We start from the raw sequence: 26280 nt of genomic DNA on the forward strand, positions 1-26280 counted from the left end.
TATCTGTTGGCGAGGTGTGTGTGTATGTGTGAGTCTGATATGGAGAGCTGTTTTTAGGAATACCAAACAAAGACGAAGAGGGAGGCTGGATCCAGGCTGCATCCGTCTCGGGACCGTAGAGGCACCCAGCGGTAGCCTGGAGGTGGAGAAGGAAGGGGGGCGTGAAAAGAAATGTATGTAGAGCCACTAAATACATGAGCATCATATAGATACGTGGAAGCATTCCTGTAAAAACTCAAGCACATAGCAGAGATCGACCTTCAGTAATGCTGACAGTGTGAATGAAGGGAAATACAATGATGGTCACACAATGTCACCTGATGTAATTTAGCCCTTTGTCTGACTCCCAACCCCCCACCTCCTCTCGCTCTTTCTGTTTCTGTGGCTCACCTTTCTTCAGGCTGGTGAAGGGCAGTGTGTACTGGCCCACAAAATCACTGCTGAGGAGGCCCGTCTGATCTCGGACACAGAAGCGGATGAGGCAGAGCTCGGGGACGCTGATGGCAAAGTTCATGTCAGCATCCCAGTGAGGACTAAGAGCTGTAATGGTAATTAGAATGAACCAGTTCATTAGAATCAATTAGCATCAACATGTTTAGTTAAAGCTGCTATAATCAATATTTTGAAAGGAACAGTATTTAGCGCCTTTCACTCTTCATAATGGTTTTATGGACCATGACTTTGCTGCTTTCATGGTGTTGTTTTTAGCCACTGCAGGCAGCTATTTTCAGCAAAACAGCTCTAAATATCCACTGTAAATAATAACAAGCGATCATAAGTGCTATATCGTAGACAACTGGACTTGCTTGCGTTTCTTGAAGACGTTTTGCCTCTCATTCAAGAAGCCTCTTAAAAAATGTCCACGTCTTGGCCAGAGAAGAAAGATGCTTTGAAAGAGGTGTGAAAGAATCCATCTATATCAAACTGGAACGACCATCGTTAAACAGAGGACACAAGTTATCACCCACCTACAGTGCTGTCTTACTATCCCTCCCCAGACGACCTCACATCCATTCACGCCCGAACCAATCCAACCATAATGACACACATGATGGCCAGGTGAGTCAACAACTCACATGTGACCTTAATGACTCTGACACTGAGAGCTCACATGTGACCTCAATGACTCTGTAAGGGTTCACACCCACACAGAGTTTAAAGCCTGTGACTCCACACCAATAGGTTAGAACTGAAGAAGCCTCTTGGATGAGAGGAGAAACGTCTTCAAGATACTCAAGTAAGTCCAGTTGCCTACAGTTTAGCACTTATGATCATCATGACCTGGATGACTGATTCACTGACAAATTCAGGTACATTCCTAGCAAATAGGCAACTGTTTGTCATCAAGTTCACCATATTGTCTGATAGCTCCTACACACTTTACAACATTCAGAGTCCCTAGATTGCAATGCTGATCACATTACATGACTATAATAAAAATTGGACTCTCTTGAAGTTGTGGTTTGCACATTACACAAGTGATCAGCAACATGGGGTCACATATTACAAGACATTTCATGAGGAGGAATCGCTGACAAGACTGTCTGGTCTCCAAACTAAGTTTAAAGACAAACAAGAAGTGATACGGGTAACAATGCAAGACATCATGTGAAAATGGATATCCACAAGAAGTTAATGATCCAAGCCGTTTGTGTGCTGATTTGCTGCAAAATAAAATAAGGAATAAACTGAAACTACGCAGCACTGACCAAATATAAAATTTTGTTACTTGCCTATTTCTTGTCTCAGAGGTTTTCAGAAACATGTTTTAGTGTACTGTTTAGCTGTAAAATGAGAAAATATGGCTGAATCCAAATATCCGGACGTCACCGCACTTGAAGACTTGTGGACTTTGTGGTTATGTTCCCAGGAAGTCTTAAGGACGTGCTTAGGACTGTCCACATCCACAATTCAACCAGTCAACAAGGGGCTTCAAGCAGAGTTTCTGCAGACTTAAGCAGACTTCACTGATTCATTGCAATATGGACATGATGTTGTAGTTTTTTTCAATTGCAGACTAAAAAACAAAACTTATGATTGTGTAAAATAGTTATTGATAGTTTGACCTTTGAAATGCTGCTTGAATTGTGTAGGCCAGAAATAATATTCAAACACTTCATGATATATAGACATAGCCTGTGTAGATGTATAGGCTGTAGAGGGAATGAAAATGCATTTTTATTATTGCAGCCCAGCAGGCTGCACAGTGTAATACGTTAGAAAATTGCCTGAAAATGGCAGAGGAAGGTCATCTAATATAAGCAATACCCAATTTATTTAGTCATAGTCCTGTATTTATTCACAAACATTTCTGTTTTTGAATGTGCATAGCCTATATGTTATATAGAGATGTATGAATATCATCTTGTGCACTCAATAAAAAAAGCCTATACATGGGATTTATATCTTGTTATCTGCTGGGACAGATGAGCAGACAGAATATGACAGCAGCAGTCACCTGTAGTTGCTGCTTCAACGTTGCCACGGCAACGAGTGAAACAGACTTGAGGCCTGTCTATTAGCATCTTGCAGTAACTGTCCCTGCAGACCTCATGTGATGATAGTGAATACGTCACAGTACGTACAACTAAAATCCGCGATGGCTCAGTCCACAAGTTCAGACGATGGATATTTGAATTCAGCCTTTGTGACTTTGTGGCTGCCATGTTGCCACAGTCATGCCAAAACAAAACGCCGCCCACCAGCTGGAGCAAACTTTCCCATTTCACAGTTAAACAGTACACCAAAATGTGTTTCTGAAAACCTTTGAGCTGAGAAAGAGGCAATGCAGTTACAGAATCTTGATTCATATTTGATCAGTGCTGCCTGATTTGACAGTTTGACAGCAGTTTACGTGCAGTGATTCACATGATTGACAGATGCGTTAGAGACTCCTCGGCTCTGATTGGTTGTTGTCATTCACATGCAGTAAGGCTATTAGAAGCAATTCAAGGTGGCAGAAGAATATGATTCATCTCACAGATGATCTGTCTCATTCAGTGCTGAGTGAATATAGTGACAGTTTCAGTAAATATGACAAATGTTATTTTTATGTAGTGTTAAGCTGTCCCTTTAAACTATCACAGTCTTAGCTTTTGTTTAGTCGCAGTGCTCTGAAGTAAAGGGACCTTCACGGCAGAGGACGTACAGGAGTTACTGTCACCAGAGACCAACGGAGAGAAAAACATATTCAGGCCACAGCCATGCTCGCAGCTATGTAAGGCTGTACTTGGTGTTTTGAGCCACATGCTACCATGCTCACAATGATGCTAACAAGCCAAGTATAATGTTTAGTATGTTTTCCAACTTAGCATGTTAGCATGAGTCTGATAGTAATGTCATTAGTTTTGCAGGTAGAATTCAGACCTGCTGGTGGCACCAGAGTAAGGGTCAGCAAATCTACAAAGTTATTACAATTCATCCTGCGGTAGGACTGAGACAAATCGGTATGGACTAAAGAGGTGAGCTGACCGACAACTGACATTGCCATCCATAGAATAGATAAATGATTATCAGACCCACAACAGCATCCCGATCATGATGACGATACATGCCAAGTGTTATTTGGATGCAATCTCAGCGAGAGCACACGTAGGTAACTAATGAGTCATCCATGCCGCAGCTCTCAATTCATTTCTGATTCCAAACAATTTTCTCAAGTTCCTCTGTTACATCCAATATTTCATCTGAGTCCAGATTAATTTGTATTCACAAGTGACCTTATCTGTTTCATAGTGTGAAATGATTTTATGATTTATGCCCATGCATAAGTGCTCCGCGCCCTCTAGGACTTTTACTATCTCTCCCACCCTCTCCCTCCTCTCCCTCTTTGTCTCATCTCCACAGCGGCAGCAATACAGTGTTGAATCCCATCAATGTTGCGTCTTGATATTAAGTTGATTTTCATGGTGCCATGCTTTAAAAAGCTCCGAGCCAAATGCGACATACTGTATGTTCTGTGGTGAACACCAGCTGGAATGAAGTCTGTCAAAAACCTCGACAGCTGTGGGATTAACTTCCACACTTGAAACTCTGTTGACAGTTTCAGGCAGTGAATGTAAGCGCCAAACTGTCATCTTCGCATTTATCATTATATACAATAATAAACTCGCCCTAGTCATTGTTAATGTTGGAGATATGGCATCATGATACTTCTGAGCACAAAAAAAAAATCAGTGTATATATGAGGATCCACCTGATGCCTTAAATCGCTGTAGCACTTCATCCTGTATGCAGTGACTGTCAGCTCCGTGTTTCCAGTCATCACAGTAGTGCATGACAGACTTCCCTTCAAAGGAAATCCACTTCTACATTTTGAAGAAACTCATCAGCACATTTCTGCTCAGAAGCCCAACAGCAGCTTACTGGGAAATAGATTTAAAGGGAAGAAAAAAAAACTAACAGAAACCACGAAATACTGCTGTCATAGAAATCCAGTTTTGGTTTCCATGTTTTCACTTGAAGGCTTACATTGCTCCAAAGTATGCAGGTACGAGGCATGTTCTCAGATGTGGGCGATGTTTTTTTTTTTTTAGCCGTGCTTGCTGCATAGTTGTCAGGATGTCTGTCACTCAGTCCAATAGTTTGGATGGATAGATTGCCATGAAATTTGGTTTAGGGGTTTGTGGTGTCTGGAGGATTATTCCTACTGATTTTGGAACTTCCCTGACTTTTCCTCAAGCACCACCATTAGGGTTGATGTTTGTGGTTTTAAGTAAAATGTACCAACAACTTTTGAATGGATTACCATGACATTTAGTACAGGGTGAGGGTTTCTGGTGCAACTTTACCTTCTTCCAAGGTGCATAGAGAAAGAGATAAATCAAGAGCGTTGATTTATATGTGTGTTTGAAATGTGTAATAGAAGTTATTGCTCTGATGTCGCGTGGGATCTCATTCCAGATCTTTAGTGTGGCTAAATTATCTCTGACCATAAATGTTTTTGTAAGGTTGTACAGGAATAAGTGTAGCAGTAGTAGAGAGGTAGAGCAGTAAGTTTAGGGTTGGAGTTGTTGTTTATGATCTGAAAATAAAATTTAATGGCTGCATTATTTGTGTAGTTTTAGAAGTCAAACACTGTCTGATGGAGGGACCTACCTGCAACCACTGATATAAATCCCATATCTCATTTTACTCACTCCACTTCAGTCCGCTACTCTGCATTGTCTATGTTGCTGCCTACGTATTGTGGTTTTGCCTCTGTTGCTTGTTTCTGTTTTTGTTCTGTGTTGTAATGTGATTTTGTTGCGCAACAGGAAATGACTGAAAACCAGTTTTTAACTGAGTCAGGCCAGTTTTAACTGCAACACACAATGTTATTTTTAATTCCTTTCCTGTATAAATAAATAAATGAAATGAAAATGAAACTCCAGCAATACTTGTAGGCTGTGAATGACCCTAATGACATCCACAAGCCAAAATGCATTGGTCTTGCAATAAAATTGTTCTAAATACTACAAATGTTGCTGGAGTTTTGACACCAGGAAATTTAGTACAAGCATTCACTTCCCCCTCAAGAGGAGTTGTCACTACTTTTCATCTTATGCTATTATCTGGTTACAATTTAAATTTGTCCAGTACTTTGGTTTATGACCTGTAAAACTAATAACATTTCTTTTGTAGTTTTTGTTTAGGACTAATTACATAGTTACCATTAGCATGATAAAATGCTAAACTAAGATAGTAAACATGAGACCTGCTCAACATTAGCATGTTAGCATTGTCACTGTGAGCATGTTAGGAGGATTTATGCTGCGTTCACATGGAGTTAGGCAGACGGTACACGCCAGACAGACAACACCCTCTGAACGGCACGGGGAAACAGTCCAACGAAATGAATCAGTGGTAAATGAAACATGCATGATGATATGTTGTAACTGCAATGTCGTAGTGTTTACAAAGAATGGTATATTAAATTTTTAAAAAATAGCGTTTATTATTTTAGGTGATTTTTCTAGTTATATCCAGTAATTGTCAAGATTGCTTGTGTTTTCGCCTTGTATGAAGGAGCTACGTAACATCTGGTTGTAAATTCTGACAACAAAAAGTTAGATTTTAACTTTGATTAGCAATGCTGTCTACCGTAACTGTTGCCTGTATTCTCTGCCGGCCTCACCTAACTTACTGTTCTGCTCTCCTCCAATAAAATGACACCCAGTTTGCCATCTACCATCTTTGATTCCATGTGAGTGCAGCATTAGGGGTATCTATTGGCAGAAATGGAATATAATATTCATAACTATGTTTTCTCCAGTGTATACTTACCTGAAAATAAGAACTGTTGTGTTATTGTTACCTTGAAATGAGCCGTTTATATCTACATACGGAGCAGGTCACTTTCCACAGAGCCTGCCATGTTGTTTCTACAGTAGGCTGGAGCAGACAAACCAAACACTTGCTCTAGATTGGGCCAATCACACTAGTCAAACTCCTACACGCTTGACGCACAGGAGAAGTTTCAGTTGGTTGCAATTTGAGACCTCACCACTAGATGCCACTAAATCCTATAAACTAGACCTTTAAAACACTGCTGTGTCAAAGTATAGCCTCACAGAGCTGGAAGCATGGCTGTAGACTCTGTTTTTTATGGCTTTTGCTACTCCTGCTCTTTCAGTATTGATGCATTTAAGTCATTGTTGTACAGCATTTGGCAGTTGCCACAACAGCAGCATTTTTTATGCAAAGAACTGTCAAAGTCACAATGTCCAAATTCCAAAAACTAATATGACCCACAGGCCCTCAAAACTCATTTGAGCGTCTGATAATATCGCAGACATGAATCTCTTTCATCATTCCTAATTTCTAAAATAGAATTAAAAGTGAAACACTGCTGACAAAATACATCTTGCACTGATAAAAGTGAAGCCACGTCTGACAGTGTAGAGCTGAGCCAGTCGAGCTGTGTCTGTGAGATGTCCCACATACAGTTTGTCGTGCAGTACTTACAGTTGTTTTTGACAGTATGTGTGTTTTTTCTGCGGCAGTCAGATGCAATCCCATGAATCTCCACCCTGACAAAGGGGTCCAGAGCTTTGCCGCTCCTGGGGATGGGTAGGTTGGACCCACTGATCACCTGTAGATAGACACATGCAGAGATGCAGTGTGCTTTGTTACATAGGGGGTGTATGAGAATGTAATTGATACCAGGGATAAACAGTAAATATAAAAGAGAAGTGAAGAGAAAACAGGAGAGCTAGTAAGCAGAAAGAAAAGAAGTGAGTGGGAGAGGGCTGTAATTACACTAGTCTGGAGAGAGGCAGGCTTATCTGCAGTCCTCTCACACTGAGCCTTCCCTTCCCGACTCTGATCAAAGACAAACCTGCATGTACTTATCACGACATGCCCCGCTTGGCACTGATGGAGCTTTACAGTGTCCGGCCCAAAATCACAGTCCCTTTCCTCTCCTAAAGTCACGCTACAAAACGCCCTGCATTATGCTCATTCACAGTTACAGTGGTAACTTGTGAGCGTATAGATAACAGTGTGGACTTATCATTTCATTAAGATTTTCTATTTTAAAACGGACCATTGTTTGCACTATTTTTGACAGATTTATGCTAAAGAGACTCAAGAGAACTCAAGGGGAAATACTGTCTTCCTGAGCAGATGAATTCCTTTCTGTTTAAAGACTGAAAACTCAACCCTACCTACATTACAACGCTGAATGCTTCTTGTGACTCTGATTTCCACTGAGTTGAGAGCTGAGTCAAGATTGCAGGATTTTTCCCTGAAGTGAGAAAATAATACAGAACGATGATTTGAATAAATATAAAGGTAGGGTTTCTCCCAGGGCATCCAGAAACGGAGCGCACCACATTTATATTTCATGCACTGTGCTCGGAAGGTGTACAGTGTGTGTGCATGCGTGCGTGTGTGCGTATTCCTTTAGAAGACCATGTCTGATGTGCTTCTGTTTGACTTGTGAGAGTCTATGCATCCTGTTGTCTGATGAAGAAAATAAATCTTGCATTAGCAAGAATTATAGTAGATGCAGTGTTTGATAGGACTGTAAAACAACAGATTTAACAGGTGACTCAGGTCAACCCAGTCACCAGAATAAATATTGGCGCTGTACATTTCTGCAAACCATGGATATGTAACAGTTGTGTGTTGTTAACTAATGGATATGTGGAAACTTAAGGTTTCAGGCACAAAAACCTGGTTATAATAAGAAAAAGATCATGTTTTGGCTTAAAATACCTGGTTTTGGTGGCACAATTTTGTCTGAAAATGCATAGATGTCTCGGAAAAACTCATCCACTTTTCTTGGCACTATCCTGGCAGAAAACGCAGTGATGTCTCAGTAAAAAACAACTGCTTTTTGTGGCATTATCGCAGCAGGAAAAGCAGCAATGTCTCTGATAAAAACAGCGGCTTTTCATAGCACTGTCCCAGCAGGAAATGCATAAGTATCTCGGTAAAAACATCTCGTTTCCGTGGTTTAATGCCAGCAGGAAACACAGCAATCACTGTGAAAAAACAACCACCTTTTTTGGCACTATCCTGGCAGGAAAGGCAGCGATATCTCTATCTAACAATATCTTGATAACAAAACAACTATCCCAGCAGAAAACGCAATGACGTCTCAGTAAAAAACAGCTGCTTTTTGTAACACTGTTCCAGCAAGAAATGCATTAATATCTTGGTAAAAATCCATCCCCCTTTCCATGGCTTTATGCCAGCAGGAAATGCAGCGATCACGGTAAAAAAACAACCACTTTTTGTAGCAATGATGCAGGAAACACAGTGATGTCTAGGTAAAAAAAAACAACCACTTTTCATAGCAATGTCCCAGCAGGAAATGCAATGATAGCTCAGTAAAATACAGCTGCTCCTTGTGGCTCTGTGCCAGTCAGGAAACGCAGTGATGACAAATGCAGTGTGGTCAAATCCTGACAGAAAATGCAACAGTCCCTCTGTATTAGAGCAATTGCTTTTTGTGGCACTATCACAGCAGGAAAGGTCGTAACAGGTCGCTTAAAAACTCTTATGCTTGGTGATTACATCCTTTGAAAACTGTTGTCACCCCAATACTGGTTTAGCGAGATCAGCTAAGGAAATAGTCCAAGATCTAAGACTGGCTTCAGCTGAAAAACATACACACACTGACTGATTTGCAGTAAGTTTAAAGATCAGTTACTGTAATTTGGGTGAACCAACCCTTTAAGAGGAATTCTTTTATGATTCATAGCTGTTCAGAAGACTGATTCCTGCAGAGTAACTATGATGTTCCCCCGTCTACCAACTCCTCTGCAGTACGTCTGTAGGAGTCCCATGTGACCCCAGGCAATCCCACATATTGTCTTTGCAATATAAAGCCTCAGATATCTCTGAGCGCCACCATTATGTTATACATAAGAGCAAACTGTTGTATCTCTGTAATTGGACTTAGAAGAGTTAGTGTGTGACAGTCGTCCTGATGGCACACTAAAGAGATGTGACTATTACAGCTTCATTCATCCTTTGTCAAGTGAATTAGATACAGCACAAGCACTGCTAATACTGTCCCCCTGACATGCTTAAAATAATGGAAAAGGGATGATTTATTAATTGGACCCCGGGTCTAATTGCATTAGATCAGTCCTCTCTCTCCTTTCCCTTTACTTTCAGAGGCAGATAATCTCATTAAACGAAGACACTCTCAGGGAAGATTTACATCATTGTTGGTTCGCAGCATCCGGCAGGAAAGCATTTATCTGGAGGCTGAGGCTAAGATGAGCTCTGCTACACAATCTCTACATCGTGAGGCATAGACAAACACACACATGCACATAAAGCACACACACACACACACACACACACACACACAGTCCTGTAACATTACACCTTAATCCATAAATCCACCCCGAGTGGATTATTCAGCGTTCAGTGCTCCGTAGCTGTACCTTGAGCAGCAGGTGGGTGGGTTTGAGGCCGTGCTGGCTGCAGCCGGGATCAAAGCTCCTCTGACTGGACAAGAGCACTGCCGGCTTCAGGACGTATCCACAGCCCCCGTTGTCCTGGAAACGGCCATCATTAAGGTCCATAGCCAAGCCCTGGGACTGGAAATTGAGAGCCACTGCAAAAAAAAAAAAAACCCACGGGACAATGTTTCTAACAATGAAATTGAGGAGCTACAAAAAAATTACAGGAACAAAATGCCTAAAGCATGTTAAAATAAGACGAGTGGCATGAGATGATCTCCTTCATACCTTCTGTTTTCTAAGGCTCCTTTTCATTCTGCAGGAGGGAGCTAAATTATACAGTGACTTGAAATGTTTCCCCAACAATAGGGTACATTGCATCAGGGACACATTCAGAATCACCAACTGTGCAATAAGCGCATCAGTAGAGGGCTTTCTGCAGTGCAAAGCTCTGTGATGGCATGTGTGTGTCATACACCATGTCACATTTCAGACGTGTCAATAGGTTGCCAGATACAGAAAGCAGCAGAAAGGTTTGAGCTGTGTCTCTGTTGGGTTTGATTGTTAACACTGCAATGCATCCTTCTGCATCTTTTTCTATGTGTATGTCACAGGGTCTTAGTGAATGTTCTGCTCATCTAACTGTAATTGATCCATCCAAGCTGCTGCTTTGTACTGCAGTCCCCTGCAACTGCGAGAAGTGCCGATCACCATCTGCACTGTAGACAGTCTGCTCGGCAATCAGCGGGGCTTCATGTCAGCATCAGTGGCTGGCTGACTGAGCGATGGGGACAGGTGAGGAGGACGTGTAAAGACAGGGGAAGTGACAGGCGTGCTGGCCAAGAGGGTGCCAGACAGATCAGGGTTGCAACTTTAAGTTCATGGGTATTAATGCATTGCCTGAAGGTGTGAGGATGAAAAGTTTCTGAATGATTTTTTTAAGTATAGTCACTCTCAGGAGCAAAGGTATGTGACACAGAGTCAAGCCCAGTGCTCATGCTTGACTCCAAAGAAATGATAACAGGGAGAAAAAACTATGCTGTGACCCAGACAGAGCTGTAATTTAAAGAGAGGAAAAAAACATTTAGAGGCGAGGCAAATCAATTTAGAAAAAAGTGTGATAAGGGCCAGGAGAGAAGTTGCTCCGGGGAAAACACAGATGAGGTGGTCAGGCTGTGGACTGGAATAAAATGTTCTTTTCACTGCTAATCGACAGGACACTTGGCCAGGTTGTTCCCTTTGAAGTTTGACAATCTGAGTTTCCCGACTGCGTTTCTCACCGTTTCAAAAGCTTGTCACGGATTGCGGCGGTTGTTCAGTGTGTCTTGAGAACTTTTTGATTTTGGATGAAACTGCTGACACAAAGGAATCAAAGAAATCCTCTTTTCAGGTCTTTTTTTGAATCTGTACTTTCAGGGTTTTGATCTCAACCAAAATAGAAACATACTTGGCAACAAAGTACTAATAGCATCAGGGAAATTTTATTACACCTATTTTTTATTAAATCTTTTTTATTTTCCATTTAAATATAAATAAATGTCTTATAATTGAATCAGTTTGTTGATGGTTTAATTTACTTACATTTTAAAAAGAAAATCTAGTATTAGATTGGTCCAAATAAAAGAAAGCTTTAGAAACATTTCTATCACTCCATAGCTGCATATTAGATAACACTGCATGTACTGTATGTGTAAACCATATCGATTCACATTAAAGTCCAGGGAAAGCAAAATCTTCCTAAACACATGAAACAATTTAGAAAATACTTGTTGAAAATATGTTCAAAGACAGGGAACTGTGTAGTACTTAATTGTGGAGTGAAGCCGTGAAGCTGTTTTTCCACAATTTGTGTCCAGGGACTGGTTGCACAAAACTAGCTGAGGGACTTGCACAGTTGCACAGAATCCCTTAAAAGGTTTCATTTGTTAAGGAAAAACTCATTTACGGTAAAAAAGTTTCCATGGAGATTGTTTGTTTGCTTGGACTCACGCTTGTGATGCCTGTTTATATTGCATAAAGCTAGCTTATTGTTAGATGGTGAAAAAAAAAGTCAGAAGAAAAAAAGACAAGAAAACAATGTTGATCAGAGGAGGAAAAGATTAAACAATGCAATGCAAATCCTACAGTAATCCTAAGTAACTGTGATCCCCAAATACCAAAAAACAGAAAATGATTGCAGTCAGTCAAATCAACGGTGTAAAATATAAAGCGTATCCATCGGGTATAAACATGGTCATGTTGCAGTTAAGATAGAGTCGGAGGTACTTTAAGTTTTTCACCTTAAGTATAAGACCAAGACAAGGAGAAAACCATGAATACAAAAGTGAACATTTTAATGAAACCTTAAGGAGAAGACTTAAGGGTGTGTTGTGCAACCAGTTTTATTTTGAGGGAAACCTTAACTTGGACTTTAAGGAAGGATTATACTTCTCGAGGAATACAATCATCCAAAGCACAAACTACACAGTAAATTTGATCCTCAAATACTAGAAAACAGAAAACAACTGTAGGAAGAAACTGCAACGAAAATTAATTCAGTCAAATCAATAGTGTAAAATCAAAAGCTTTCTCCTGGTCGCAGAACAGTTTTTCTTCGGGTGTGTTAGTTTTTTTTTTTTTTTTTTCATTTATCACCGTAATCCAAGTCATATTGCAGTTAAGGTAGAGTCAGAAGTACTTTAAGTTTTTATTTTATTTTATTTTATTTTTTTATACCTTGCTTTGGTTGCTGAGTTCTTTAGTGCTACAGTCTAGGAAATCTTATAGTATACGACCAAAACCAGGAGAAAACCATAAATACTTAAGTGAACATTTTAAGGAAACCTTAAGGAGAAGACTTAAGGGTGTTTTGTGCAACCAGTTTTATTTTGAGGAAAACCTTAACTAGGACTTGAAGGAAAGTCTTAACTTAGGGTGTTTTGTGCAGCTGGCCTGCAACTGGATTTTTTGGGCTGGACATCATGGCTCGATGATGTACTGGAGCCATCTTTAACATAACCCCTCCCCCACTATGTAAAAACTAACATTAGAGCACAGAGCATCAGTGTCGTTCAGAGTTTGCTACGTTCAACAAGCTCTCTTAGCTCTTTCAGTCTAATCAGTACATGAATTATAAACTTTATTAAATGTCATCACTAACATACCTTTCAGTCTTTCAGCCTGAATCAGCTACCTGGCCCCCACTGGCAGGTTGTGCTCACTGCTGTGGGTGTGTGCTTTGTGAAAACGTTAGCTGCTGTTAGCTGCTAATGAGAGTCTGTGGCTTCACAGCATCTTGTTCTTCAGTTCAGCTCCTTCAGCTGACACACCTCCAGTGTCTCAGAGCAGAGAATACTGCTTATTTTTCACAATTTTGAAACCTTGGCAATTCAAATTTGACTCAACACACTTCTCTGTGATGTGACAAACTTAGAGGGCATGTTTGTTTTTGCTTTACCTGCACTTTAATCCTCAGTTCAACAACAGATGTGAAAATCAGCGTTGTTTGCCAAGTTATAAAATTAATTTCAGCTTCCTGAGCCTAAATAAATGCGTGTGTGTACATGAATGTTTGCGTATGTATGAACTTCTACTGCATTCTCTACGTTTGCACGCAGGCAGGCGTATACTCGCCCTGTCCGACTCACCGAGCTGTGAGCCCACGTTCCAAAACTCCTGAGGGTTGTAGTTGGAGGAAGACGTCCTGGATCCTGCGGGGTAAATCCTGCTGAGGAACTTCTGGTTGTGCTGAACAAAGCCTGCACCTGAGAGAGAAGACGCACAACACTCACAGGTCAAACATCTTGTCTGACACACACAATAATGGGAAAGTCCATTGATTCAGAGTTCACAGATGTCACTGCTATGATCTTGTACATTTTAGTCTGACTATCTGACTCCAGGAAAAGCATTTAGGTTTACCTACAGGGACACTTTTTAACAATATCAGCTACAAAAATGTGATTTTTCCAAATCTGTCATTGTGACAGATCAAAGTTTTTAGTATTACAGACATGATTCTTGGCTCTCTGTTTCATTAAAGTTGCCTTTATTCAAAACATTTACTGAAATAAGATCCTATAAGTGAGAAACACAGTAACTGAATTGTTATTTTGGCTTTGTGTCAAATGAAAATTTTTAGATATCAGGTTTTGAAGCCTGCATAATTACCTTCATTCTGGAAAGACTAAAAAAAAAAAAAAGGCTCACAGCTTTAGTCTGTGTGTGATCGTACCATAGCTGCGTAGTTTCCCTGCAGGGCTCGAGGATGACAAGAGACTACACGATTTTTACAGCTCCAGCACAGCCGAGACTGCTCGTGGTCCCTGCCACCCAAGCCAACCAGCTCATAATGTAGCTGTGTGTCTGGGAAGTGTCACTCCTCCTCGGCAGGAGCAGATTTCATTTCTCTGCATCACTCTGTTTCTACAGTATACTGCCCCATAGCAGAGCGATGACAGTTTTAACTGATTATCAGTTGATTCGAACCTCTGTGGGCTCTTTCCACTTCCCCAACAGTGAGAGTATGAGGCACATTTTCTGCTGTTGTGCTTTATTCCCTATAAAGTACTCCCCTACGTCGTATATGTCATGTTCAATATGCTTTCGCTATTATGGAGGTTTATGGCGCCAGACGTAATTGCATTTCTCGTCCAAAGAGGACCTACAGAGACTTCTCCTTTGAGCTCAGAGTGACTATAAATCAAGTGAATCTGCTGGGCTCATCAGAATTAGATTTTGTAATATTTGCAATTAATTATACTCGTACTTTACGGCTTCAGAATCAGGCTGTCCTCCTCTCTCCCCATAAGTTTCGGCTCCATTAATAAGATTTTACCTGAGGCTTTGGCGAGCTTGCGAGCTTTCTTCTCTGCCATTGATGTGTTCTCACAGTGGTTCTGATTGTCCCTGGAGTGACTGAAGCTGATGAATTTGACGGACCTGGTGTATATGACCAGGTCAGATAAGGCCTCTGCCACCGCCACCTTCTTCTTCTACTCATCACGTAGAGAGTAAGACAAACCAATGACAGCATTCACAAAACTGCAGCAAATGGTGTTGAAATTACAAAGAATACAAGACAAAAGCTTTACCTTGTGTCATATTACTGGTTGCAGTGAATATCCAACTATATCTGTACAACAAACACTCTGTATCCGTCTCTATTTTCAGGATATCTGTTCTTTAATCTCACTTACTTTCATCTTTGGCCCTGCCTTTCTTGGAGACCAGAACTTTGCTCTGGTTTGTTCATCCTCGTCCTCCTCCTCCTCCTCCTCATCCTCGCCCTCATCTACACTCTCCTCCGTCTCTGTCCCTGCTGCGCCCTCCGTCTTAATGTCAGGCTTTAGCTTTTTATTCTTGATGAGGATCTTATACATCAGGTCCTGACATCCCCACAGATAAACATGCAGAATGAATTCACATATGAATAAATGGAAAGGTACCTTTATCGTCATGGGCACTGACATTCACCTCGCACTTATGAAACCATCGCACGGCTGCATCAGTCAAACAAACTCGTCCCCGTTCCTTCGTCCTCAGACTCAGGAAACAAACATCAAAACGTTTGCTTTGCACCAACCGCCCCCTCTCTGATTTGTCAAAAAGATGCTATTCTTCAAAGAGTCACTCAGTAGCCACATCCACATCAGTGCGCACACGCAGCCGAGTTTGGTGGGATAAAGAAGCAGAAAGCAGCAGGTGTACTGAATCACTGAATCACACATATGCTGCTACATTTCACCGCCCTGGCTCCAAATCTGTTAGAACTCTATGGGGTTCTTTATGCAGATGAGCAGCAATATGCTAAAAGTAGAAAAAAAAGCAATACTATGGTCTGGACTTGGAAGCAGCTCTATGGTAAGCCACACGACAGGAAGCCACCCTGTCAGCCTCACTGTATGTACAGGCAAAATATGCAAAATAATTACAGATCTGCCAACATTAACAAGCTGTAAGAGTCCATATAGTATGAAAATGACATGCTTCAGAGCTTCCTTTAGCGCTGCACTCTTTCATTTCTCATCGATGGTGCACAAAATGACACAGTCTGCAGAGCATGCAATAGAGGCTTTGCTTATGTTGGTGTAATTAAGGATTTCATTTTGCCCATGTTTATGGCAAAAATAGAATAAAGTAGAGTAATAACTGATTTAACGGAACACTGTTTAAGATTTAGTGGCTTCTAGTGGTGACGACTGCAGATTGCGATCAGCTGAACACAAGTGTAAACTCCCAGTTAGGTTTCCTGTAGTGTTCATTGTTCAGGAGGTTTATACCAGGAGCCGAATTAGCCGTTTAGCTTGTTGCAGACGGGTGGCTAGCCCAGCACCTGCTAATGTGTGCTCACCTTTTCTCTGGTCTAGACATTCAGGAGGTTTCAAGGGGAGCCTCCTCTCCAAAACAAATGGACCCGGTGTTTTAAAGCAGTAAAAAACAAACAAATAATGCAGTTTAAAGCTAGAAATGAAGAGAGCCTGTTTATACCTGGTATCAACGTGCATTTTGGTGGTCCGAATACAAGTGGACAGCAGAGACACATTGTTGTTCACACCTGCGCCTATCATGTGTCTTGAGCTGTCCACTTGCGTTCAGATTTCATTACGGTCCTGCACACAGTTATTACATCCATACTTTTGCTAGCTGCTCTGTAGCATGCTTGCACATTCCGTTAGCAATTGCGTCGGTACAGCTGGAGATATCACCAACAAAGCATGCTAATACCAGGTCGAAATAGTCTCAACATGTCTGCAATGCTGTTTGTTGCGGAGGGGCTGCTAACATAGACTGTTTAAGAAAATATATGTAACTTTCGTGATGTCACCTACTGGTTTCTTGAGTGCCATTTTGAGGCCCTGAGTTTGGACTTTGGTCTGTCACCATCTTAGTTTTATGGAGAAATGACCATACTTAGACGAGAGGTTGTAGCTGTGGAGAAGCGAGGGGTGAATCTGACTGTAGTGACACGTCGCACACAGCCTTGCTCAGTCACTCAAACAGCCCCGCCCTTAATAACATGTAAACTGGTGAGTTATAAAAGAACTCAGCCCCTGTGCAGTTGTAATGAATTAGCTGTGGAGATCAAAAGTGTCTTTGGTACCAGGCTGTAAATATGTTTATTTCTGCTATAAAGTTGGGCATTTTAACATGGAGGTCTATGAAGCTGACTCTAGCCCTTTTTAAAAAGGAGTTGTGCAAATTTGCAGGAAAGCCCAATCAGTCTTCTTTCAGCATTGGCAGTATAAAAACAAAATCGGGGAGTGCAGCGAAATGCCGCCTACCTACTTTTGTTTATACAGAATGCACCTTTTTCGGGGCAATGGGGCCATGAGCAAGTAACAAAACGTGTAGCTCAGCGTCTGACGTAAACAGTGACGTGGGAGGGACGCTGTGGCTAGTCGGTCCTTCGGCGATTCTCTCGTAAGTCGGCCCGTTCTTCACTGTTCCCCTTCATCTGACGGTTAGCCTCTCTTCACTTGCGAGGACAAGGAGGGTGCGCAATTCCTTGTCTCCTCAGTTGCTCATCTTTACTGTGGTATCTGTCAGGTTTGTGTCTCCCTCTTGCTACTAGCTGCTCGCTAATTCCTGCTATCAGCTGTTTCCTGTTTATCCACCGCCAGCGGCTCGCACATGCGGCGTCATCAACAGCCTGTCCCGTGGCGGAAGGCCACCTCAGTCTGTTTAAACTGAAAGGGTTCCGCCAATACGACTACCCTAGGAGGCGAAAAATTGGGCACCTCGGATCAACTCGCCAATCCGGCTCTGTGTGTCTAAACGCTCGCAGCTCGCTGGCAAAACAGCCCAACATTCACGGAAAGTCTGTCAGTGTAAAAGGGGCTTCTGTTTTGGAGCCAGCTACAAGTGGCCATTTGGAACTTAGCCTTGGCTTTATTTTTCAGCCTTGGGGTTTCATGGCTGACATAGTCCAATCTAGAGCCAGTGTTGGTTTGTCCATTCTGTAAACACTACTGTAGAAACATGGCCGCTACCTATGTAGACATAAAAGTCTCATTTTAAGGTAACAAAAACACGATGATTCTTATTTTCAGGTGATTATACACCAAAGAAAACATACTTATTACATTTTATTCCATGCCAGCCTTTATATATCCCCCTAAATCCTCCACACTGGACCTTTAAAACCTTTGATGTTGGCAGTCAGAGTGGAGTGTAAGGTAATGAACACTTCTGAGAATCTCATACTGGCTACACTTTCATAACTGGATGGTAACTTGGGTGTGAAGCTGCATGAATGTGGCACATGAACACTGTCAGTGCTGAAGTTGCTGGGGGGTTAATAGTCAAGATGAAACCATTAGTGCTGAGGCTCCTATCTGAGCCCCCGCTTCATGAGTCATAAAGATAAAGAACGATATAGGGGGAAGAAAATCTTATATGCACACTCAGGATAAAGCATAACTCGTTTCTTGCTGTAAATTCCAAAGCAGTAGAAGTCCGGAGAGACGGTGCACATTCATCCACTCTCAGAGAGGAAAAAAACCCTTCATCCTCCTCGTCATATTCAATAGACTGGAGTGACTGTGTCGGCATCTTTCAGGCCAGTCGCTCAGTCGTGGGTTTAGGCAGATGCTTTCACTGGAAAAGTCAGAACTCAAACAGGGTAATCTAAATGAGCAATCAGCTCGAGTGTCTCAGCATGCTCGAGATGGACACTTCTCAGGATCAACCACATCACTTTCGATTTTGTGAATCTCTGGGAGATTAAAGAGGCTTGCAAATGCAGACGTCCATTTACCCCCGCGTCCCAGCGGAGGAGAGAGGCACAGGGAAGCCTCAGAAAGAGACTAATGAGGCCCTCCGTGACGACCAAAAGGTCTCATTTTCTCCTTGTTTTGCCTTTCTGTGACAGGCAATGAGGATTTATACATACATACAAACACCATCATGCCTCTGCCTGCTCCAGCAACAGTAAACACAGATTCTGCTTCGGCTTTCAGATAGTCTCTTTTTTCTGAGTCTTACATTAGGGCTTGGGAGGTCTCCAATGGTTGGGTGATCCAAGGGAGTTCTCAGCAGCTTGTCACCCAGGATGGAGATGAGGTATTGGGCCATGACCTTCTGCTGCTCCTTGGAGCAATGATTTTCCAATGACAGAATCACCGGGTAAGCAGACACCTGTCAAGACATAATCACCCTTTAGAAAAACACGACTCAAACCCTACTTCCAACAATTAGCATCAACCTGGATACACTGCTCTCTCTGCAGGCTCTAAATTCTCCCGACACATCACAGAGAATGGCCCGAATCAAAGACAACTTGCAAGCAAAGCATTACGATCAGAGATGCTATTAATTAGAGCAAATGCAGCTAAGTAGGCACTCCTGGAGGCTACAGAGGCGGGAGCATACATGGAGTTAGATGCCTGGGGCACCACTCCGGGAAATACATGTTACGCAACATACTATACGCTGTTACCTCGAAGGCGTGTTGCTCCACAGTGGTGATGACGTCCTTAAAGAATATCTTGGTGGTCAGGGTGTAGCCATGGTAGACTACAGGCTCCATATCTGGCCCATCCCAGCAGTCAATCTCCAGACAGCGACAGCCTTTCCTCAGAGCGCTGAGCCGCATAAACACACATAAGTGCATACATAAAGTACAGAGACACACACACACACACTATGAGCTGTGGTAAGGCTATGATAAGCACTTATAATATGCTGCCTGAGAAATTAGGGGTGAAGCGTAGAGGCACAAGCTGAGCTATTTTCTTTCCACACACAAGTTCAAGCCATCATAACCGCTCACATACCTCTGATAAATTACTGCATATCATGTATAATGTATGTAATACATAGTGAATAATGTATGTATGTATGTACATTCTGATAATGTATTCCAACTGCTCCTTTACCCGAGTGGATGTGATCTGATCCTCAGGGGGTTACACTTCCGTTTCTGCACTTTCTTTATATATAAAAAGATGTGGTCAGGTTTGTTTATTTAACAGAATGTGTCTCGGTGGTGTAGGATATTGTGTTCTGTTGGTAGAGGACGAAAATGATATCACCCTCACAGCAGGAGCAGGGCAATGATTCATTATCTTGCAATCCTGATGCAAAGTTATATCACCCTTTTACTCCACACATTTTAACACTGCAGTGGTTCTCTCCAAGTTGGTTTTCTCCATGCTTATCACACATATACTGTACATGTGTCTGCTGTAGTTGGAGTCCACGCAGCTTCTGTTTTTCTCTTTGGTTACAGAAATGTCATAATGATTGTTCCGAGTTGTGCATTGCAGAATAGCTTTGTGAAAACACTGCTATTGTGGGCAAAGTGGCATCATTTTGTAAGTCAAATTGTGATTGCCTCCCACATTTCAGAGAAAAGACCACTGGAAAATCTACAATGTCCTCTGGTAGGTTCATTTTTATCGAATTCATTTTTTTGTCATTCTGTTTTGACAGTTTTTCTGTCTTTTTTCATTTGTTTTATTCTTATTTATTTGATAATATTGACACATATTTGTTTGTACAGCTGACTGGAGAGCAACATCATGGAGAGAAAGAGATGGAATATCATGTAATAACAACATGTGGTTACTGTTTTCTTTTCGACAGAAGAATAATTAGAGCTGGGAAGCAATTAGCTTATTTTAGAATGAATTTTGTTTGTGAACAGTTTAAACACACAAGATATAGTGTTTTCTTTTTTGACTTTTAAGGCTCTGATCAGATAAAGCGTGTTTTAGCAGCCTGAGGTGGCTTTTTATAATTGTTTTAAATGACTGTGAAGTGTTTTGCTCACTGCTTTTGCATTGCCCTGTGTTTTTCAGCTCTATGCACCTTGTGTTTTTGCAAGAGCACCCAGAGTCAGACTCACAGAGGAAAAAGCGCCTGACGTTATTGGCATTTTTTTCCCCATTTTCCGATCAGATGGGTTAAAAGGAGGGCCTGCTACAATGATGGTGTCAACAAGTGGCAGCAAACATGGTTGGTGTTAAACTAATGTTAGCTCATTTTAAATCCCTCATAGGCAAGCTGCAAGACATATCTGAACAAACTGTAGCCTCAACTACTTTTAAGCTGGACGACTCACAGCAGATTGTTAAACTGTCCCTGACTCAACCTAAAATAAGCTTTAAACCGACCATCATCCAGGTGAAACTCCTGGACCAGCTGGTGATACTTATGATTTCTGCACTTTCTGAGGGTCTCATGTACCCAAATAGATCTCCATTTCCCTATGACCATTCCCCAGGTACCCTCCACCTGTCATTTTTTAATGCAGACTTTAAAGGTCCAGTGTGTAGGATTTAGGAGGATTTATTGGCAGAAAGGGAACTTGATATAATAAGTATGTTTTCTTTAGTTTATAATCACCTGTAAATAATAATCATTGTGATTTTATTACCTTAGAATGAGCTGTTTATATCTACATAGGGAGTGGGTCCTTGTCTACAGAGTGTGGCATCATATTTCTTTTTTTATTTTTGGGGGGGCATTTTCCCTTTATTGATTGTACAGCTTAAGATGGACAGGAAGGGTGGGAGAGAGAGGGTGATGACACGCAGCAAAAGGCAGCAGGTCGGAATCAAACCAAGGCTGCTGCAAAGGCCTCAGCCAACATGGGGTGTACGCTCTACTAGGTGAGCCAGAGGTCACCCCCACCGCCATGTTTCTACAGTCGCCCAGAACGGACAAACCAAACACTGGCTCTAGAAAGGGCTATTTGTGTTTTCGCTTTTGCCACTGTAGTTAGTAGCCCCTCTGTGATGAGAGCGTTGGGAAAAAAACGCTGATTTGTTTTTAAAGGTCAAACTGCTTTATTCATGTTTTTACCAATTTAAATCACAATGTCAGTTTGTTTTAGAGACGAGGACACGTCTGCAGATAATTTAGCTCCAAGTAAAAACCTCCTTGAACAATGAACACTGAAGTAATTCTAACCAGGAGAAGTTGCAGCTGGTTGCAATCTGCTATCCTCACTGCTAGATTTAACTAAATCCCCCTAAATCTAAAACACTGGACCTTTAAGATACAGATCTATGAGTTTATCTCACAGGAAATAGCAGTTAAGCTAAGGACTGGCGATTCAGGGATTGCTCGGCAACATTAATCCGCCTGATCAGGGCCTAAATGTTCTAATGGGTGTATCCCTTGTGTCCTCTTGTCTTTATGCTAAGCTAGGCTAACTCTCTCTCTCACTGTAGCTCCTTCCTTCATGCACAGACATGATAGTCGTACCTTATCACCTAACATTTTGAAAAATTACTCAACCACTATGCTTTCAGGACACAACCAGACAATAATGTCACAATGTTTTCCTCCAGTGCAAACTTTGAATGTGTTATGCGGTTACTGTTCATTACATCTACAAATACACAATTAAGTTCCCATTTACGTGTTTTAAAATCTAAAACATTTCATCTACAACAAGGTCTCAGTGATGAATCATAATCAGTTAATTGCATCTTAAAATGTCACCATCATTTGTCACTTCCTTGTTTCACAACATACAGTATAGGCCCCAGAGGATATTTTATTTCTTCCTCTAACAAACTACATTTGGTCATTTTCTCCTTTTCTCCCTCGACCTGTGATGTAGTGGGATTTCTAAAAGCCCACCTTCTTCTCCTGCCACTTTGTTCTCCTCTCTATATGATTCCCTCATTATTAAGGTAAACCAGAGCTTCCAGGCTGCTGGTTCGGAGGGTTCCACTCTACCAGCTGGCCAGGGCGCTCAGCACTTTCACAGAGACCATAAATACAGCACTTCTGCTGCCATCAGCCCCTTTTGTAATCGCCTCCATTGTCCTATAAAGGGACCACAGCAATTTCAGTGTGCCTCAGCAGCACGAGTGGGTCAATGAAATGAGAGAATCCTGATAACACACATGTAGGTCTGGAGGAGAGACTTTAGAGAGAAGGTAATAGAGTACTGAGAGGCGCTTTAGATCTGTATCAGAGCTAAATGGTGTTTAAATTGGTCTTATCAGTTGTTTTGTCCTGCGTTAAACAGCAGATTAGATATAAAGGATTCAGCAGATTGATGCTGGCTAATTTGCAAGTGAAATGTAACCTATGTCTGTACTCTTTTATATATATATATATATATAAAAGAGGTTACAGATGGAAAAACACGATTGTGACGAGTCATGTGGGGAATTTTTCTCTGACAGTGGAGGTGGTTTTCTGTAGTGCTGCGTCATGAAGAAGAACACAGGCTGTACTGTAGTCACTGTACTTTCATACCATAAATAGGCATCCAGGTGGCTCTTTCCCACCAGCTGATCTCCAGTCAGGTAGGTGTTGTGTGATGAGGAGATGAAGTAATTAGTGAGAGGCTGGTCCATGTGTTGGTACACAGACGTGTGGGCCTGGTCGAACACGCAGCAGTCTTTGGACTCCATGTACCTGAGGAATCCTTCAAATGTCATGGATCTGTTTTCTCTGGCTGGAGGAGGAGGAACAAGCAGAGTAACACTGTCAGTGACAGTCAAATCCAGCATCAGCTCCTCTGCTAAGCTCAAAAAAACTTTTAAGATTATAAAAGACAGCTACACTAGTGACCTCAAGCAAAACTTCTGTTCTCGTCCACTAATTGAAAGATCAGAGGTTTGATCTCCGGCTGCTCCAGTCCGCATGTGGAAGTATCCTTGGGCGAGATACTGAACCCCAAATTGCTCCCAGTGGCTGTCCCATCAGTTTGTGTGTGTGTGTGTGTGTGTGTGTGTGTGTGTGTGTGTGTGTGTGTGTGTGTGTGTGTGTGTGTGTGTGTGAATGCTTACTGAGTAGCAGGTGGCACATGTGTGGTTGCCTCAGCCACCAGTGTGCGACTGTGTGTGGTAATTTGTGAATATGCCGTACTGTAAAAATGCTTTGAGTGGTCGGAAGACTAGAGAAGCGCTATAGAAGTGCAGTCCATCGACCATTTACCGCTGAAACAAATCTGGTTCTTTGATTAGAAACTCAAAGTAAACTACAACTCCGAAACTACTATACTACTGTAAGAAACATCCCATCACTGATCTGCTTTCATGTGATGCTGGAATAATCGGAAAAGTGTAAGTTCCCAATGGAAAGATTCACATGAACACCCCCTCAAGTGGACATTATATTACGCAGAAACATGCTGAACAAAGTAAATGTTTGGTTAGTGTTAAGTTTTTATTACTCACCCATTGCATATTAATTTTTGCTCACGTGTACTTTGTTAGATGATATTAGGTTGTAACTGTTAGCTGCTGTCCATGTAGAGTAACCTAGATTAGTCAGAAAAGTAATTTATTAGCATTCATCTTGAAAAAAGGTAAAGGAATATTTTAGTTGTTTTCGGGAATATACTTGGGACAAAATCCTATTAAAGCTTCAAACTGGTTCAGCATACTTGGATAGGAACATGAATCTTAACTGGGATGTTAAGCGCTCTAAAACAATAAAATACAATGCATTGTCCTTGTAGTGTCCTGTGTTTCCACATTATGACTTAAAGCTCAAGAACAAACCGCAATCAGGAGAACGACTGCCCAAGTTGGGAAATAGGAGCATCCGAGGTGCATGTTAATGCAGCATTAAAATAGACCTTTTCATGGTAGATAATTTGTCTTGTCATAACTGGAAAATAACAAGTGTAACTGCTAACATTAAAACAACCGCATTGCTGGTATTGTTAATGCTGGGTCCATAGACTGTAGCAATAAAAATGATCAACATAGTTACAGTGACTTCACCTATTTGTTCGTGGACTCCATCTTGTTTTTTTGATACCAGAAGTGACCATAGTGACTGAGGATCACATATATAAACATTGCATATGCACAAATCGAGGTCTAAAAAGAGGTGTACGCCACTTCCCGAAAAAGTTGTGATGTATAAAAACAGACTTGATGGGAGAAACTTTGACTCATGCTTACGGATATTTTGGAGATAGGAAATTGGCAACGCAGATGGTGAGGTGGAGGCCTGATTGTAGAAATTGTTGCATATTTTTTGGCACACACCATTTTTGGCTTTTGTTTGTACGTGCATTTTTAGTATGGATCGCAGAGTGAGGGGTGGATCTGACTGGGAAGCTGAGGACACTATCTGCAGACAGCCTGTCACTCAAAGTAGCCACGGTCTTAATTATGCATAACTTCAAGCCTGAATAAAATGTAAATGGCTGAGTTATAAAACAATTCACCAGGTGTACACTTGTCACGAAGGGAGAGATTAGCTACAGAGACTAAACTGTTTTTGTTTTTTTTGTACCAGGCTGTGCACATGTTTATTTCTGCTGTAAAGTTGGACATTTTAATATTCAGGTCAAAAGGGATTCAAATACAGTTTTTGGCACCTCCATGATGGCTTCATTTTTCAGCCCTGGAGGTCACTGCTTGGCCGGCTCACTGGAACTCTTGATGGAACTGAGCCATCGTTAACAAAATTTGTTTCACCTGTGTCTTCTCTGCTATGACAAGTCAAAGTGTCTGCTGTGAACAAGATGCGTATTGCTGCCTGTGCTGCTAACCATAGGCTAAACCTGGAGGTTACACCATGTGTGCATTCAGCAGTTTAGATCAGTTCGCTTTCAGATTCTTGTTAAATTTTGGATGAATTCAGCGAATATGGTGCGGTTTAAAAAGCCCTCCTTTGCATTCATGTAATTTATTTGAGGTGCTAGAAAAGCTAAAAGCTGCTCCTTGAGACACTTTGTTGCCCAAAGACTATACCATAAAGTGAAAAAGTGAGGTCTTCCGTACAGCACAGACTAGTTGTTGTTTTTTGCCATTTTGCTGTTTGTAATGCTGTGAATTAGCCGGCAGTACACTGAGCCCTAGACAACATCTGGCCCACTAGTCCACTGACGTGCCTGACTCTTTCATTTTCCGTCTGTCATTTCACCCCTGTGCCTCTGGGCTTACAGCAAATCACTTTGTCAGCCTGGCACCACTGGAGCTTAAGCCTTGACTTCTGTTTTAACTAAATTAGCATCATTATGTGACAAACCCCTTAGTCCTTAAAGAGTCTAGCTTTTTTTTTTTTTTTTTTTTACCCACGGTAATGAGCAGCAAGCAGCCTGACATGGCACACGGCTCTGCTTTCACTTACCTGTCTCCTCAATCTCATATCTATCAATCAAGCTCTCTGCTGTCTCCTCATTTGCTGCGAGCTCCATCTGCTCCTTGTGGAGGAACCTGAGGAGGGCGCAGGCAGGCAGAGTCGTCTGGCCCGAGGCGTAGCATTGGTACAGATGCTGGATTTCAGCTCTCCTGGAGGAGGGGGGCTTTCCTTTCTTCATCTTGCCCTGCACACAATCATTACAGCCTCCTGATGCCTTGTTGTCGATCCTGGGAAGTTGCTCTTAAGTTTGTTTGTGAAACTTCCAACTTTTATAAAATCAACATGCAATTCTGAGAAGATATGTAGCCACAAATAATTTATTTAAGGC

General features: G+C 41.7%; 1 protein-coding gene across 1 annotated transcript; it reads right to left on the reverse strand.

Annotated features, from left to right (window-relative positions):
• Positions 1-2: 2 nt before the first annotated feature.
• LOC125887183 (1-phosphatidylinositol 4,5-bisphosphate phosphodiesterase zeta-1-like) lies at positions 3-26130 on the reverse strand. The gene is given in 11 exon segments (XM_049573830.1): positions 3-136; positions 391-540; positions 6946-7072; positions 9885-10057; positions 13529-13645; positions 14719-14878; positions 15080-15268; positions 18867-19019; positions 19321-19465; positions 23103-23304; positions 25941-26130. Coding segments are annotated over 11 exon segments (1689 nt in total). The 3' UTR covers positions 3-53.
• Positions 26131-26280: the final 150 nt, after the last annotated feature.

Source organism: Epinephelus fuscoguttatus, linkage group LG4 (genome assembly GCF_011397635.1).
Source record: "Epinephelus fuscoguttatus linkage group LG4, E.fuscoguttatus.final_Chr_v1".
NCBI lineage: Eukaryota > Metazoa > Chordata > Actinopteri > Perciformes > Serranidae > Epinephelus > Epinephelus fuscoguttatus.